The 18,296-nt window shown below is 35.0% G+C and overlaps 2 protein-coding genes across 2 annotated transcripts in view; one reads left to right on the forward strand and one right to left on the reverse strand.

Annotated features, from left to right (window-relative positions):
* Positions 1-18,296, forward strand: part of LOC113498030 (sodium-dependent neutral amino acid transporter B(0)AT3-like) — a 423,880-nt gene that overhangs the window by 14,769 nt on the left and 390,815 nt on the right. The gene's annotated exons all lie outside the window — the stretch shown is intronic.
* Positions 10,025-18,296, reverse strand: part of LOC113497969 — a 42,618-nt gene continuing 34,346 nt past the window's right edge. Inside the window, exons 3-6 of the mRNA XM_026877825.1 lie at positions 15,052-15,109; positions 14,763-14,791; positions 14,433-14,624; positions 10,025-11,235 (exon numbers count right to left, since the gene is read on the reverse strand). Coding sequence (XP_026733626.1) covers positions 10,958-11,235; positions 14,433-14,624; positions 14,763-14,791; positions 15,052-15,109 — 557 coding nt within the window. The 3' untranslated portion in view covers positions 10,025-10,957. The remainder of the gene's footprint in view (positions 11,236-14,432; positions 14,625-14,762; positions 14,792-15,051; positions 15,110-18,296) is intronic.

Raw genomic sequence — 18,296 nt, forward strand, 5'->3', positions numbered from 1 at the left:
AAAAAGATTTTTTCTCGAACAAAAAAACAATCTCTTCAGCTTTATATAGTAGTATAGATATAGATTTATGGACCTCTTAGTGTCGCGAGTCCAACTCGCACTTGACCAGTTTGTTTCCAAATACTCATAATCTAAGCAGTGTCTAAGTTTTTCAGACCGAAAATTATACAAAGTCATATCGAGATGCTTACTTACAAGTATATTGGTCAGTCCACTAATTTTTCCGGTTGAATTGTGATTGAGGATGGAGTATTGCTTAAAGAGACCCTCATTAGCCAATATATGATGCAATTTTCCTGGTAATAAATCGGAATCTTTCCACATCTTTGGGTTTATGTATTTATCATCCTTCAGAAGATGAAAATATGTTTCTATGTTTGGTAAATGAACTTCTTTTCATCGTCCTCTTCATCTTTGCATGTGTATGTGAAGTAGAAAAAAGATCAAGATGATGTAGCATCCGCATGCAGCTAATCTGATGCTGGAATTAAAAGGTCATAAAGCCATAGGAACAGCGCGAAAAAAACGACTTTAATGCCACGAATTTTGGGCTACAGATCACCATGTCATAATATGTAATTTGACATCGTACAAGCATGTTATTGTGGTGTGGTTATCTACCACAAACCAGCCTGTCGTAATATACCATGTATTGCGAACAACATGTCATTGTAGTCGCCATTAGTCCAATGTCTCACGCTATGACAAGTACGTTAACCAGATTTCGATATGGTTAATCTGTAATACAGGTATGTATTATTAAAAAACAATTGATAATTCTAATAAATTACGTACTATCTGCCTGAGTGTATGTAACTTTGAGGCCAAAACTACTGAACCGAATGCAATGAAATTTGGTACACAGATAGTCCAGGGCTTGAGAAAGGACATACTACAAACATGATTTCATCTCAACATAGGCACTCTCTATTCCCCTACTCTCATAGCTCGATAGACTGCCCGAATTCGACTCGACCGGAGAGAGACCGAACGTATTGGAGTTGAACTTGAGGCCTTTGACATGGCATTCCTGCGGTTATACCACTAAAACTATCCAACTTCAAAATGGATAAGCTTATAAACGACGAGCTGTAGCCCGCAGTAACCCACGACAAATCGAAAATGATCTCACGGGAAGATAAAATAAAATCTGAAAAAAAAGATATCCAATGTTAATCCTGGTTGTGTAGGTACTATCTGGGTACCAATTTTCGTCTAAATTCGTTCAGTAGTTTTTTCTTGAAAGAGGAACATATATTATCTACAAGAATATTCGTATTACGCGTTTATAATATTAGTTGGATAACTAAAGCTAACAATTGACTATAACATGCCTACTATATAATATTATAAATGCGAAAGTAACTTTGTCTGTCTGTTTGTCACGCTGTCACGTCTAAACCACTGAACAGATTTTAATGAAATTTGGTACAGAGACAGAGTTGACCTTGAGGAAGAACTTTTGAAGAGTTCTCTTGGATACGCGATATAACCGACCTCGACGCGGGCGAAGCCGCGGGCGAAAAGCTAGTCTCTAATAAATGTTACATTTTCATAGCGAAAATTAAATTTTCTACATTAAAAAACTTTTTAATAACATCAAACATATTTTCCATTGCATAAAATAATTATAAAATACATTCACTTGCCTACCAAGAGAATTTGTTCAAGCATTCGAAATTGAAATAATAAGGGCAAGAGTATTTAATAAAAATGCTTTGTAAGAAGACTTAATTATGGCGACGTAAAAAACAAATTTCTCTTAGAAAAAATGTAATTTGTTCTAAATAAATTAATATACTGATGCTTTCAGTAAAGAAGGTACTTGGGAATGTTATTTTTTAAGTTAAACTTGTATTCGGTGCTTTTCTTGTTAGTAAATTGATTTTTAAAGAGAAATTTCTTTGTCTGCGTTTGAAAAAAATTACCGTCACGCGTTTTTTTTTAAAGTTAGGTACTGATTTAATAAAAAGTATGAATATGAGGAAGTTCGTTTTTTTAATGACTACCCTTTTTTATCATTTGGCTCAGAAATATAGTAAGTAAAGTTACTAAGTTTAAGTGCTCGATTTGTATGTAGCCGTTGTACCTAATTCTTAACTAATGCACAACTCTCTTTTTGCCTCAGTTGGGTAAAAACTAGCTCTCAGACTTTTCTGTCTATTTTAAATCAAGCGAAATGAAACTGAAAACGCAATAATTCACATATGACCTTAATTTATACATGAAAAAATTTCGAAAATATGAGTGGCAAAATTCTCATTATGTTAAAATAGGCATTCCAGTTGAAAAAAAATTCGTAATTTTCATAACGGGACGCTGGGACAGGATCAGAAGTGAAAGCCTTTTAAAATGTTTGATCTCATTTCATTCATAATGAGCACTGAACTTTGAGTTTCAGTGATACGAAGTTATGTCATATTTGATAAAGTTAAAATGACTAATGACTGTTTGCTTAGTGGTCCTCGCGCTAAAATTTACGCATTAGTAACATCGTCAAATTAGTAACTTTAAAGAATTTGTCCGCGTGGTTAGAAGATATAAGTTATGATTTATACCTGCCCTATTTTTTTCACATTTTCCATTGTAGCTTCGCTCCTATTAGTCGCTGCGTGATGGTATATAGCCTATAACTTTCCTCAATGAATGGTCTATTCAACACAAAAATATTTTTCAATTTGGACCAGTAGTTCCTAAGATTAGCGCTTTCAAACAAACAAACAAACTCTTCCGCTTTATAAGTATAGAGAATAGATGACAATGTGCCATACAACAAAAAAACTATTTTAACCATACTGAATTACCGCTCACAAATAGTTTACGAGACACAAGTAGTTTACCTTATAGCAAAATGCGTCTACGGGAAACAGAATTACGAGTGACGCCTTAGAGCAATGTTAGTATGTACAGACACAGTTTGGTTAACCGTTCCATGCTCAGAATTTGCACTATTTAACCTTGATGTAACCGCATTTTGCTCCAAGGTGAAGACCGATACATAGCTATAAATATTAGAGTATGGTTCAAGGGTTGTCCATGAATAGGTATGCCGGTTTGATTGACCACCGTTCGTTGAGTTATGCCAATATGCAATATTGGTGTTGTGATATCAGTAACCGACGTAATACTAATTATATCCAAAGGAGTAGGAACAATAATACCAGCCTTTAAATTAGATTAGAATATTCTTTATTGTACACCATGGAATTACAGAATTACAATTATTACCTTTAAGTGGGATATTTGCTGGGCACTGGCCTCTTCGGAAGAAAAGGACATATAAGTTTGAAAAGTCAATTAGTATTTTGCCGTTGGGATCGAACCTGCACCTATACGAAGCCATGTGTAGATCTCAGTGCCGGCGTAAGGGCCACGACACCTCGGGCGAAAATATTGTGGCGCTTACTTGAGGGAAGCAATATCAAGTGTTAGTTTTTTTGCTGATCCCAAGTAAAATTATATTAAGAATTTCATATTTCCTTTAGCGTTACGTTTGGCGGTGGAAGTATTCCACCTCTAGCGTAGAGCACAGTTCTGAGGGTTTGCGCCAGGAGAGGCAAGAGACTCCAACTTCAGACCTTGGCGCCCCCCAGAATTTGTCGCCTTGGGCCATCGCCCCATCACGCCCCCCCCTAACGCCGGCACTGGTAGACCTACTCCGTGTCGACGTACATTCAAAGTCACTTTGAAAGCGGCGTAGGCTTTGAGATCTTCCACACTTAAAACATTCAACTGAATATCGTCGACATGATCTTTGTAAATTAAGCTTTGCCTTTGAAATTAGCTCAAAACTAGTCAAATTAAATAATTTGTTAAACGTTTTCATTCTCAAACATTTTACAAAGACGAGCAAAATGAACTACTATATTAATTAAAACATTTAGAGCTTGTAGCTAAATTTTACTGGAAAGCTACAATATTCTTTGGTCGTAATTTTAATCCTGGATTACAAACATTACAAGCTTCTAATTAAGTTAATGTTTTATTTTTGCTCTGCTCATAATTGTTTCGTTAAATATTAAGTATTTTCTTATTTAAATTTTATTTAACAAAATAATACCTTGAAAAGATAGAACCTTTTTTTTGTTAAGGCGGGGGAATCCTCATGGACACCCACTCCCTTGGAGGAAGAAATGGGTAGTGTCAGACTTACTGACTAAACCTGAACCGCCGTGTTACGTCATCCGCGTTTTGGCAATGCGTTGCAATCCTTCATACACCGACTGCAGACTTCCACAGGCCAGTAAGTATTTTAGGTCACTTTCTCGCGTTGTGTGGAGGCCGACGTGTAAAGAGCGCCGGCCTCCTCGCCTCATATTAGGACCACATCCATAGCACCGAATCTGGCAGAACCTAGTATAAAAAAAAAAAACATGTTTTCATTACGTTAGTAAATTCATAGTCTGAATTACCTACGGCTGGGCAAAGGCTGCGGTAAACCTGCTCAATTGTATTTCATAAACAATTCAACGACTAAAAAGAACCAAAGCGCTCAGTTACCCTCTAGCGGGGCCCTTAGCATAATGCTGACGCTTAAACCTTTTGTTACCAATATTATAGTTTTTTTGCGTGTACTACTACTAGCTGTAATACAGAAAACAATAAACAGTTTAAGTATTCCCTCTAGCAAGTGGAGGGTTTGGACTGTTGCCTTTGTAATAGCGAGAGGACGGTATGTGCTCCATAGTGCTCTTCCTTGCTCAGATAATGACTAAACTCTTGAGCAGACGGAATTCCATTAGAAGCTCCTTGTAAAGGCACTGGTATTTAAAACTGTAAACATTTTATGTAGCTTCTTTTTTTATAAGTTTTATACGAACAAGTTAAATGGCGGACTTAATGCCAGAGGCATTCTCTGCCAGTCAACCAAGAGGCGGTGCATAGAAACAAGAAGCTGGTGTATAATTAGAAAAGAGAGTCGGTACAAAACAGAAATATTATCCAAGTACATTCACTTCCGTGTTTGTATGCTTGTTTGTTTGTCGTTAAAGTTGGATTTTGATTCACTTCCCGATAAGCTGGCAGGCTGAAATTTTCAGGGTAGCTTCAAACGAAAGAATAGAGTGATATTTGAAAAACTTGAGTATTTTGTTTTTTTTTTATCAATTAATATTTTAAGGTAAGATTGTTGCAAGTGTGGAAGAGAGACGGAGCACTACTTTACAATCTAGCAAAGTCTATCTCTCTCTTTTAGGCGAAATTGCGCAAATTATTCGCTGTACATCTTCGTGTAGAGAGTAATTACGTTGTTTAACACACCTGAGGCCTTTATGACGCAGTTATGTACCCGAGAATGGAGTTTAATAGAAAATCGAATACAGGTGTCAGCCCTTTGTTTCTAGTGTTCCGTACTCAATTACTAAGGCTTCGGTGTCTGTCCTTCTGTAACCAGGCTGTACCTCATGAACTTGTTGTGGTTTGGTAGTCGGATTTTCAGAGATGAAGTATTTTTTGTTGCCAATATAACAATCAAAATATAGGCTTAGCAACGAAATAAATTGGAAGGGTGTTTTTATTTTCTATTGTTTTTTCTATATCAGCCTATACGTCCGACCCTCAATGTCGGTTCGAACCTGACCTGTGTTTAGCTATAGTGCAGAAACAGCAGAACCGTTTTACTTTCAGTTAATCGGAGCTTATAGCTGTACCCAGAGATCCACGAGGAGAATATAATACATCCCCTATAATTTCGTATAGCTACGTCATATCTCATCTTAGTGACGTCATTAATATGATTACTTTCTCGTCAATGAACGTTTGACGGTAATTTGATGGTAAATTATGTTAATATATGATTATGTAAATGTGGAATAAAGTCGGTTGGGAAGGGAAACGACTGCTTAGATACAATTCATTAATCACATTGATTATGGATGACCAAATGAAATTGTTTTAAAAAGATTTGTCTAGACACGCGATAGCTTGTCGAGCCAAGTTCAAGTGACAGGTGGAGAGCAGCACCTTGTGTGCACATTTAGAGTCAGTTTTGACCCTCTTAATATTACACGAACCATTTAGGGCCTCGTAACACCACTTTTGACCCCCTTATAACCTAAAAACTATTTTACAGAATCATGTCAAATTTGAAGTCAGTATATGAGAACTAGCCAAGTTAGCCGTAAGGCTACAATATGTCTTGATAGGTTAGAAGTAGAAATGATATTTCGTTAAATAAATTTCAGGACTGAACCATTTCAGGACCATTGAACGTGGGACTAGTTGTGGACTATTTAATAATATTCCACAACTACTCGTATCTCACAGGAACAAAGCTCAACAGCAGTCTCAAGCTAAGCAAAGCTCGACAGTCTCGCCAGTTCGACTCGCGACCCCGCCGCGTCAGCTCATGATTAAGGACTTCGGTTGGGTCCGAAACTAGTCGGGCACTCCCGATAAACACGCGTGAGTAAACCGTTACATCATTTCATAAGCAAAGCTTGTATTATGAGTACTTGACAACTGATAAACATACTTATATATTTTTAAATACATACACAATATAGATAAACAACTGACGTCATAGTCACATAAATGACGTCACAACACCTTGTGAATTACTTGTAGTATATGATGAAACAGTATGTGATCTTTTGACCTAATATTTTTACGAGCTTCGGATTATGATAGATCGATCTAATCACGAGTGATTCGTGATTCGCTTTTGTTTCTATGTGCTCATATTCTTTGAGGATATGAACTTATTATGATGATTAGTTCAGACTACACAATCAGTTGTGTGGCGTGATTTCCTCTAATATTTGGCGCCTAAAGTTGATTGATCAGTAGAGTTCTGATAACTAGTATGTATCAATTATTTTACATGTTTGTTGAAGATGTATTGGCGTTTTTAACTCGGGAAATGTTGTTAATTGTAGAATATTTCAGTCTCTATATTTACGAGGATACAACTGATTATTTTGCTGATTAATTTATTGAGTTTTTGTTAGTTATATAAACGAAGGAAATTGATTTTTGAGCGGCAGGTTTCATAAATATTCTGTACGTGTCCTATGCGACGATCGAACCCAGGAAGGGTCGCACTCAAACTGCTTTTATACTTCGTAATATAGGGGTATTATTCCGGGTTGTGTCAGGAGCTTATTGACTAGACCCAACCGCCGCAACGTCATCGTCCTGCGTATTTATGCTTGGCAAAGCAGTGCATAATAAGAATTACACCCTGAATCTAAACTCGTAATTATCTCACAAGAAATTGTCCTCGTTGGGAATCGAACCCACGACCTGCGGTTTGGCAGTCAGTGCCACCAACTCCTAGACCAAGATGCCAGAAGAAACTGTGTTTCTAATCTAATTAGGAGTATGAGGAATCTTTTTAATTTTTGTGAAGAAGGAAATTATTTACCACATAAAGTAATCAAATTTATTGTCAATCATTTATTTACAATAAAGACTAGCTACATAATGTTACAATAATGATATTCTTAAAGGCCTACACACATTTTGGCTGGTTGGAAGGTAAAATTAATCGGGCATTCTTTACAATAACCAGACTTAATACTCGTTCGGATTTCAATTTTCAATTAGTTAACAGACGTAAGTCATGGATTTTGCTTTCTCTCTCACTATAAGATAAAATCAGAGTTAGATTAATTTGTGAGAACATCTTAAACTGTTGTCAGTTTCAGTTTTCGAAGGTGAAATCAGTATACCTATTTTATTTCAATCTGTTAAAGTAGACTTTCGCTATAAAGTATTTATTGTGCAAGAATATTTCATAGTGACTTTTGGTCAACTGTATTGAATATCCGTTAATGTTTTAACTTTTGCGTAGACAATAAGGTATGTGTCTACAGTTTAAGCCGTTGACCACAAATAATTTGACCTTCCCAACTGCCTGCCTAGGCCCTAATACAATTGAAAGCTCATACATTTTGCAAAATGCATATAATAAATACATTTTATTTACAAAATTATTATATTAACCGGACAAAGTCCGGTCACCCGGTTGTTTCACAAATCAACCGGGTATTATTCATATTAACTTTACGTAATAATTAAGCATTTATTAAATAATATATTTAGTAAGGGGTAATTAGGTAGGTTTTTTTTTACCAAATTATGATAAAATAGCACAGGTATTATAATACGATTTTAATAATAAAAAGGCACTGTTTTGAATCGTGATTCAAAAGACAAGGACTTCAATGGGAGTAATAAAAATGATTGAGTGTTCAGTCATGATGGTTAGATGATATTTATATGGTATTCATGTATGGGATTATAATTTATGAACATTCAATTTGATTTGGATCTGGCGATTGTAACTCTGCTGTCGTTTTTTTTCGAAACAAACACACCACAATTGTTTTTCTCAAAATCTGCACCGTTCATTAATCCGAGCTAACAGAATATTTCTACGTTACAACATAAAGACTGCAATATAAATTTGAGATTTAACATTGTTCTTTATTTCTTCTTTCTTTTTCGTGTTCTTTTAATTTTCAGTAAAGATTTTCTACAAAAAAGTCAAATGTTGGAGCATTCCCCATCTCAGAGGTTGGCGCTTACAGTTACAACACAGTTTTTTTAAAGTTTTCTAATGACACATAATGAATGATCTCTACTAGTTCTTGTTCAAATAAATGATTTTGATTTTTAGATTCACAATCACTAGATTCAAATATATACCAATTTCATTACAATACAAGGGTCTCTATAATACATAAACAATAAACATATGTATATATCACTTATATACTTATTATACGTTAAATACGACATCAAATCCTTAAGTGCATTCGCATGATTTTAATGTACAATTTATAAATTACTTAAAATTAGTTGAAAAGGGTTTTGACTTGGCTGGCGCTGCCGTGCCCCTAGGTTTGGATGCCAAGTCAAGGGTCGTCTTATAAGGCGTTTATAATATTTGATACATGTTTGGTTTGATTTAGGTACAGGAAATTGTGAGTTGAAAGGGAGTTGAGGGATGTGTTTCCCATTCCTTATTTTAATAATAAATCTGTAAATGTTAGAAGCTAAACAGTGACTAGTGGCCGTTCTAGAGTGACAACACATTTGTAAGAGATTACAACAGTAGGTGACATCTGCCTTTAGCTGTTTGTTTGTCGGTGACAAGTGTCCAAACGCGGCCAATTATAGCCACTATTGGATATAAGTACGGTACAAAATGTATGGAAAAGTGTATTAAGTTGTGTATTGACACCAGTGGTAGTGTTCGGTGGCCATGTTACGCTAAACCTTATAAAACTTTAGGTCACAAAATGCCAAGCTGGTATAATTTATGATCGGTAAATATACAATCAAAAATCTACTTTGATCGTGTAATTTCTTGGTTCATTTTACCTTAAAATTACTTTTAGCTCTAGGTTGTTTCTCGATACATGAGTAGGTTTGGCTCAGGTGGAAGGAATATAGTGGACCCTGGTTAACATTAAATTTAACAAAATTTGATACGATTTAGGACGCGATTTGATTAGAATATTTTAGGTAAAGTTACAAATAGGTACATTTAAGGGGCTTGGAACATTAATATGTTTTCTTGGACATTCTGATAAATGTATAATTACATAATTATTGCGTTATTATAGGTAGGGTTGCATCAAGATTCTTTGGACAACAAGATTTTTTTTTTATCAACTGAAAGCGAAAAAGAATTCGTCATTTGTTTTTCGGCCAAATTCAAATTCGGGCTTTTTATTTAGTCATAGGTTGGTTAATAACTTTATTGTTTTTAAATTGCAGGCCAATTAATACACGAACCAAATTGCCATGGTAGTTACGAAAACAAGCATTATTTATCTTACACATACTTAATATAACATAGGTGTTTCGTACACAAGGTAACAGATGTCTAATTTTGTTTTATTCTCCGATCAACCACTTGGAGACGAAGTTACAACTTCATAACAGACATAACTGCTCTAGTTTCCACAGGGGCTCGAGTGTTTAAATAATTTGTCAGGAGGGACTAGTGTTACCTCATGAACAAATGTCCCGCTAACTAAGTGACATTTTTACAGTCTTCAACGTCAGTAGTGTGTGGAAATGACAGTTCTAAGTCACGTTATTAATCGAAACTAAATGTCATTACCATTTCTTTTTTACTGTAGATGCCACTTGGCTAAAGGGACAGGCCACTTACGGAATACGTATCCAACAATTAATAATAATAGTTACATAGATTAATTATACTGATAAGTATATATTGGTGTATCTTTAGGTACTATATCATAACCTATAAAATTACATGTAATATTTTCGTTATATTTAAATGTAAGTATGTAATGGTCCAATAACATTAGCAGTACCTACGTCACAACTTACTATATAAATATTGCTGATACGTCAATTTAATGATATATTTATAAGTATTTTGGAAAATACTGTATGTCTCACTTATGTGTTATTTAGCTTACAACGTACTTAATAAACTATTTTTATTAAATTCTCTCAAAATTGGCACATAACGACTAGTATACCAATTTACATTTGGCATTATATTTTTTTTGTTGGCAACACTGCTGGTTATGTCATCTGGTGTGACGAAATGGCTTTGAATATGAGGCATTCGCTATGTAGGTCAGTGTACATAAGGAATTCGTTAGTATATTTTCATGAAAATTTAATGTTTCTCACTGGTTTTTGATGCAACCAAAAAAAAATTATTCTTTGAAATATTTAAACAAAAGCGAACCAGGGTATCTACCACCACCTCATAAACAGAGTCTAAGGTAATTGCAATTGTGGAAACTAGACGAAACAAGGAACATCCAACCTCTCGCTTCCACGATTGCACCCTTTCTCATTTTCAGGTAATATTTATGTTCCACCAGCCAACACAACCAGCAGCATCATTTTAACATTTATAAACAAACAATACGTATCTAATACTTAACCTCACACAATACTGTCACTGTCCATGGCACTCAGAAGTACAATGTCATTAGACGAACACTGGTCCGTCATTCTCCACTCACAGGACGTTCAAATTCTCACAGTTTTTGAACTTGGAGTCTTCTTTTCCGAAAATCCAGGTGAACATCTGTCTTGCTTTCATACTAGCTCGGACTACTCCTCGCGATTTGTACCAGTGGGCTGGGGAAGATTCCCGGCCGCCTTCCGCGGAGTACTGCTGCCGTTTTAGCCTGATCTGAGTCAGGATCCCCACTAGGAGTTCGTCGACGTTGTGGTTGATCCCGACTGATACTTCTATGAACTTCGCTTTGTAGGTACAAGCGAGGCATTTTCCGTCTGTTGGAGAGAAAATGTAATAAGTTGACTTTGTGTATTTGGTAGATGATTTCAAATTATGAGTTATTGGATTGACTCTGTTTGGGGTTTGATGAGAATCAAAAAGATGGTAGGCAATGGATGTTTACAGCACCTCCATTGCCTAGCTTCTGCAATGGATGGGTACCAAAGTGCTTGAAGGTAATAGGAATTTTGGCATAAAAAAGATTTTCTTAATTTTTTTTTTCTTTAAATTTAGCCGCTCAACTATGGTCGTCAAAGCAAGACGTCGGTCGCATTGCGCAATACACTGCGCTTAGCTGTGTCTCGTTCTCACGAAAATCCTTGAAGGGCTTGTAGTACATTGTATGTATTAAGAATCACTGCTGTAATTCCATGGTGTACAATAAAGAATATTCTAATCTAATCTAATCTACATTTAACTACAAAATTTGGGTAACACAATCAGTATTTTTGGTAAGTGAGACGCAACGGCAATTCGTGATTAGTATGTTTCAGGTACATATGCGTCATTTTTTTTTGTAAAGCGCTGCGAATCGGCTAACTTTTGCAAAAAATACTACATTCACGGTCAATCGAGAATCGATATACGTCAAAATCTATATCTATACTAATATATAAAGCTGAAGAGTTTGTTTGTTTGTTTGAACGCGCTAATCTCAGGAACTACTGGTTCAAATTGAAAAAATATTTTTGTGTTGAATAGACCATTCAACGAGGAAGGCTTTAGGCTATAAACCATTACGCTGCGACTAATAGGAGCGAAGATACAATGGAAAATTTGAAAAAAAAACAGGGCAGGTATATGTAACTCATAACTTATCTCTTCTACCCACGGGGACGAAGTCGCGGGCAACAGCTAGTTGAAAATAAAACCAAACAAAGCAACTTTTGGCGTTATGATCGTAATTTTCTAATAACTCATTGTGATCCCAACGAATAAGTCTGGAAAGTTTGAAGACTACAAGTTTTATCGCGAAAACAAAAAACTTGAAGGTTTTTGCATTTATGGACAGATTAGTTAAAGAGTTTTTAACATCAACACAAGTTGTATGATTTGCTTTTGTAATATAATAACTTTGAACGAACTCGATTTAGAAGTACTTAGGTACCGAAAAAAGTCTTCGATTTCAGCCAAAACTCTCCCGATCTCGCTACACGTTGTGCACGGTGGATTTGGCGTGGTGACCATAACACTTATCTATCCTTGCAGTCAACTATATTAATAACTAAGCTAATTCATAAAAAAATGGTGATTTTGAATCAGTCCTAGTTTATAAAATTGTCGTTGTACCACTTTTCGATACAAAATGGAACCGGCAATATTGTGTTGATTTATATATATTTTTGTTACCAAAAAAAGTGACCTAAATAATACAAAAACGGATTTTAAACCTCAAAGTTTTTATCGCCGAACGGCCGCAAAAGCCTTATATTACCCATAAAATTGTATTTACAAAATAATTCGAGGCTTATTAATAATTAATACCAGACATTATTCCTTAGCGCAGACCACGAGCCTTATTAGAGGTCTCTGGAGAAATTAGTCTTGGACGCAATAATAAGGTGGGGAAAACTGTCCTAATAATATCACTCACAAATTGGGTACAGTCAGGAACAGAAATCGGTAGCAAAATTACATTTTCAAAATAGCTGTTCGCTGTTATATTCAATTAGTTGATATTTGAGAACAGGTATTTAATACGGAAAATCTGTTTAAAACAATATAGTATTTTGCTTTTTATCTAGGTATTATTTATCAGCAGTCAGTTCAAAAGTTATAAATATTTCTTAAAAGGATAAAGTACGGCGTGCATGAGTTATTACAAAAAAATGTTTGTAAGTCTGTACCGTTAAAGGACAACAAATAGTTATTATTTTTGCTTGCTTAATACTACACTACCTAACAGACTGGAAGAATGGCAATGAGTCCTTTGCCATACACTGATAACTAAAAAAGTGAGGAAAATTGAAAAAAACAAAACAAATTTTATGATTTTTATCTGATAATGAATACACAGCTATAAAAATAAAATACATCGCAAAAAATCGCAATATTCTCAACGTCACATCGTGATAACGCGATTAAAGTCTTATTTACCATCAAAGAAACATCTTTCTTTGATTAAAAGGAAACGGAAAGGTATACCCGAGAGTACAGTTATAGAAACCTATTGGGAAATAAATGAAAATCGAAAAAATGTTAAAGCATCAACAATAATGGTATTTGTTATTGGCGTGCTTCGTATATTTATAAGTATAAAGTCCCAATTCATATTTTTTCTCATGATTATTTCACCAACACTATTTATAGATGATTTTCATATTTATGTCTCCTTTTTAATTACTTTAAGACTAAACCATGTAGTCCCTATCTATATACCATCTAGAAAACTGATCAACGTACTTAATTTAGATAAATTGCACCTACTGTGGGAATGACATATTACCAAAATACGTCAGTGCTAGCAACTAGATCAACCATTTTATTTTAATCAAAATCTTAGTCTAAAAGCATAATAAAATCATATTATAACTTAGATACATGTTGCTAAATTATTAATTAACTACATATACGATCATCTCCACTTGTAGATACCCACAAGAGCAAAATAATTAAATGAAGATAATATAGTTTGCGCGAAATCGAGGGTGTGACGTCATTATTCATCGAATAAGGTTTACTAACTAGATTTGTGCTAGATAAACAAGTTTTGGTAACGTTCGTGAGCAATCAGAGCTATCTTTATACTCCTATATGTATTAAATTCTATATTTTACGAGTGCATGCTAGTTTTATTCTATTGTTAACTAGCTGTTGCCCGCGACTTCGTACACGTGGTTAGAATTTTCCCCGTTTTTTCCACATTTTCCATTGTATCTTCGCTCCTATTTGTCACAGCGTGATGTTATATAGCCTATAGCCTTCCTTGATAAATGGTCTATTCAACACAAAATTTTTCAATTCGAACCATTAGTTCCTGAGATTAGCGCGTTCAAACAAACAAACTCTTCAGCTTTATATATTAATATACAGTATAGATATGGTTCCACTGTTTACATATATAATAAGCCTAAAAGAGCGCTACTCGCCTTTAAACCTAAAGTTTGGCGAGTTAGAATAGTAAGAAAAATTGTATGATTTAAAATAAATAAATACAAATAATGTCATTGAACTCCTAAACGAGAAGGAATACCTTGTGTGGAGACAGCTCGACTCCTGGCCAGGTCGATCTTGTTCCCCACGAGCAGCGCCGGGCGCGCCCTCAGCATGTCGCAGTCCAGCAGCCGCGCCAGCTCCTGCTCCGACTTCTGGAAGGAGGCTTTGTCCACCACCGAGTAGATGACCACGAACGCGTCAGGAGGCTCGGCGCGCTCAATCTCCTCCTGCAGAATAAGTATCGTGAATGTATGAAGTCAATTAGGGGGAGGCTTTTGAATGTGGTTGGGTTTTTTGAGTAATACGTTGCCTGGACTTTAAAAAAGGCTGAATGACTGAAAATGACTCTTGAGCTTGTTTCGACTTTTCTTCTCAGGGGAGCCAGTTAGGAAATGACTCCAGCTCGTTTAAAAAAGGACATGTAAGAGTGATGACGTCTATCCTATATACTTTTTTAAGTTAGATTTGGCTTTCAGTTTTGACAGATTTCTTTTTTAGGTATTGAATCTGTCCCATAGCTTTTTGGATCTTTTTCATAGCAAACCAAACTTGGCCCATGTATGAAAGAAAAAGTATATCTTGTTTTAGATTACATTTATTCTTGTGGTACGCAATATTACTAGTTTACCTTCGTCGTAGTGCAGTTAACGAAGTACAATTCTGATTCTTCTCCATTAAGCATTATTGAAACCTTCTGCTCTGATCCGTCCGCATCTGAAAAGGCATTGCTTCATTTAGAATATTTTTAACATATGCTTGGGCCTTTACACAAGTTACGTTCTAAGCTGATTGTATCGGCCAGATTCTAGTGTATGAAACCGATACGTCAAATCGTTTTTTCTTGTTGGTGGAAAATGTGATTCAATCATTTTGGATTTCTCAAGGGTAAAACGGAACCATATTGCTGAGGGTCTGCTGTCTATTCTATCGTTCGTCGGCAGTCTGTAGCTCAAGCTGATGATCCCCTCAAATTTATTTATAAACTCAATCTTTAATTTATTCTTTAGCTTACTTGAACCGAATCGCAGTGTTGCGAGTACGACTCTCACGTTACTGTTTTTTTATTATTGAATATGAATGAAAACTTTTAGGTCGAAAAAAAAGTAAAGTTAAGTTTTCCGTGTCTTAAAAAAACCATATGAATATTTTCCTGAACAAAGAATCACAACATACTTGTATAAGAACGAAACTAAAATTTTCTAGAGAAAATTTAAAACAAAATATCTGAAACTTTTCTACGTAACACTGGGGTTATGAAAATCATATCCATCTCATATTTTACCTTATACTTGGATATTCCATGAAAATCCTCAATTTATTCATAAATTGCATATTGAATGAAAACCATTCGGTCTGTATATTGCATCTTGATGAGATTTGCTTTTGAAGAAAACTAGACTTCAATGGACCCTATATAGATTTGGTTTTGATAGCTGTATTCATTTTGGAAGATTTAAAAATGTAACATCTCAGGTTTTTAATGGGAACGGGATTTATCAATAACTGTTCAGTCTCTAGTCGAGATTTTGAAAGCATGTGTCCCATGTGTTATGTGTAATTCGCATGTCAACGCATGGTTGGCCGAACGATACAGGACTGCACGCCAAGCCCTCTGTGCACGACTATGTTTTGATACTCGCGTAGGTCAAACATTTCTATTATATAATGTTCCACGAATGCTTTTAATAAGTCCGGTGCACGAGTTTTTTATGTCTGTGAAACCTCGACACGACACGAGTCTTCGCGAGAAAAGAAAACCTTAAACTAATAATGAAATCATTTTTTACGCCGTTTATTAAATACTAGCTGTTTCCCGCGACTTCGTCCCCGTGGGTAGAAGATATAAGTTATGATTTAGGTGTACCTGCCCGGTTTTTTTCACATTTTCCATTGTATCTTAGCTCCTATTAGTCGCAGCGTGATGGTTTATAGCCTAAAGCTTTCCTCGATGAATGGTCTATTCAACACAAAAATATGTTTTCAATTTGGACCAGTAGTTCCTGGGATTAGCGCGTTCAAACAAACAAACAAACAAACTCTTCAGCTTTATATATTAGTATAGATATAGATTTAAATAAACCATACATTTCAAAACAAACAAATAATCAAGTTACTCCTAAAAGACCAACTATTGCCTTAAGTGCAAAATATTCAGGATACTTTATATAAAAACAAATCTCTAAAGTTATCCAAGGATCATAAACTGAAGTGTAAGCTGTCATTGCACCCAAGAGAGCGCATACGGCTGCTTACCACGGTATACTGAAGTTATACTGTAACATTTGTGAGAGCGTGATAGCGCACACATCGTAGAACGGCATCTCTCTCCCTCATCTACGATAATTAAATTTTTTGATGTGGTGGTAGATCCCTTGGCAGTAAAACCTCTGTTCTATTGATTGAGATATATGTGTAGGTCTTTGTTTCGGCAAAGCATTTTATATAAAAAGACCGTTGAAGTGTATTTTGTTTTTATGCGAATAAAAATGAGGTTTCTATTTTAAGACTGGTTTTATAAGCAATTCGTTGAAGTAAAAATTTTATACCTTGTTGTAAAATAAAACCGAGATGAAAAGCAGGTTGTATTGCTCCGGTAAGGCTACATTTTAAAATAAGAAAACTGGTAGTGTTGTTCTAATTTTTAAAATTGACTATTCATTTTGACACAACAAATGTAAATAGTCCATCCGACAGATTTCCAAAAAAACATTGGATACCTATTTCTTATTTTAGGGCGATTTAAATGAAGAATCCTAGTAAGTAGATACAGGAGTGGGTTGAAGTTATTAGTTTTCCACCTCGGAAAAAAACACTCATGTTAATTAAAAAAAAAATGACAAAAAAATTAAAACCCACGTCTTTAAATGTAATTCCATTAAAATTTTATCAAATTTTATTGCATTGTATTCGGATTTGAAGCTACCCTGAAAATTTTAGATTGCTGACTGACATTGACTTGCAAAAATCCAACCGTGGCATAATTAAGTATACCAATTAAAACCAATACTTTTACATAAAACAACCGTTCATAACCACAGCAATCAAAACAACACCCGCCCCAAATTGACATAATAAACAATTCATCACTCGAATCCAAAGACTTTGATTCATGACCATCATTAACATTGTCAATTTGTCGAACTACAATCAATCATCGATGTCAAACGTACTAAATTAGGGATGCGACGTGGTGTGACGTCATCCGTGACGTAATACTAGTAACGAGATTTACAGGAATAATTGAAGAGTTGGGATAAATAATGCAGTGATGCTTTTTAGTAGAAATGGATCAACATTTTAATTAACATCGCACTATATATCTAATGTGAACAATAAAATTTTAATTTCAATAATTTATCATTTAATTGGGTATTTGACAAAAAAAGTTATCAACGATAAAAAACAATAATTAATGGAGGTAAATATGTTTTAAGAAGTACAGAGAACGGAAAGTTTCGAGAGCTGAACATGTTGTTCCTTCAGTACATTTCAGTGGTTAATAATATCCTAAAGAATCCTGCCTGAAAATGTTACAAAACTACTGTACCACTGCTGTAAATATGTCTAGAAATCCCATAAACTTGATAAAAATAATATCAAATTCCAATATCAAATCCCTCCATCAAAATTCGCATCTAACTTTTGATTTACATAATTTATTACAAGTTTAACAAGCGCTAGTTACCGCTAGTTTAGCGGCCCAACTTAACATGAATAGTGGATAATTCTAAGGCACCGGGAGTAATTGACGGAGGTCGTGACGTCAGTACGTGTCTCGTGAGACTCAGCTTTGATTCAATTGAGGACGATGGGATTCAGTAGTTTTAATAGATATGGAAATAAATTAACTGTGAATAGAAGTGATTTGAATTTGATTGACGGTGGTGAGAATTTTCAATTG

The sequence above is a fragment of the Trichoplusia ni genome, chromosome 10, assembly GCF_003590095.1.
Source record: "Trichoplusia ni isolate ovarian cell line Hi5 chromosome 10, tn1, whole genome shotgun sequence".
Taxonomy (NCBI): Eukaryota; Metazoa; Arthropoda; class Insecta; order Lepidoptera; family Noctuidae; genus Trichoplusia; species Trichoplusia ni.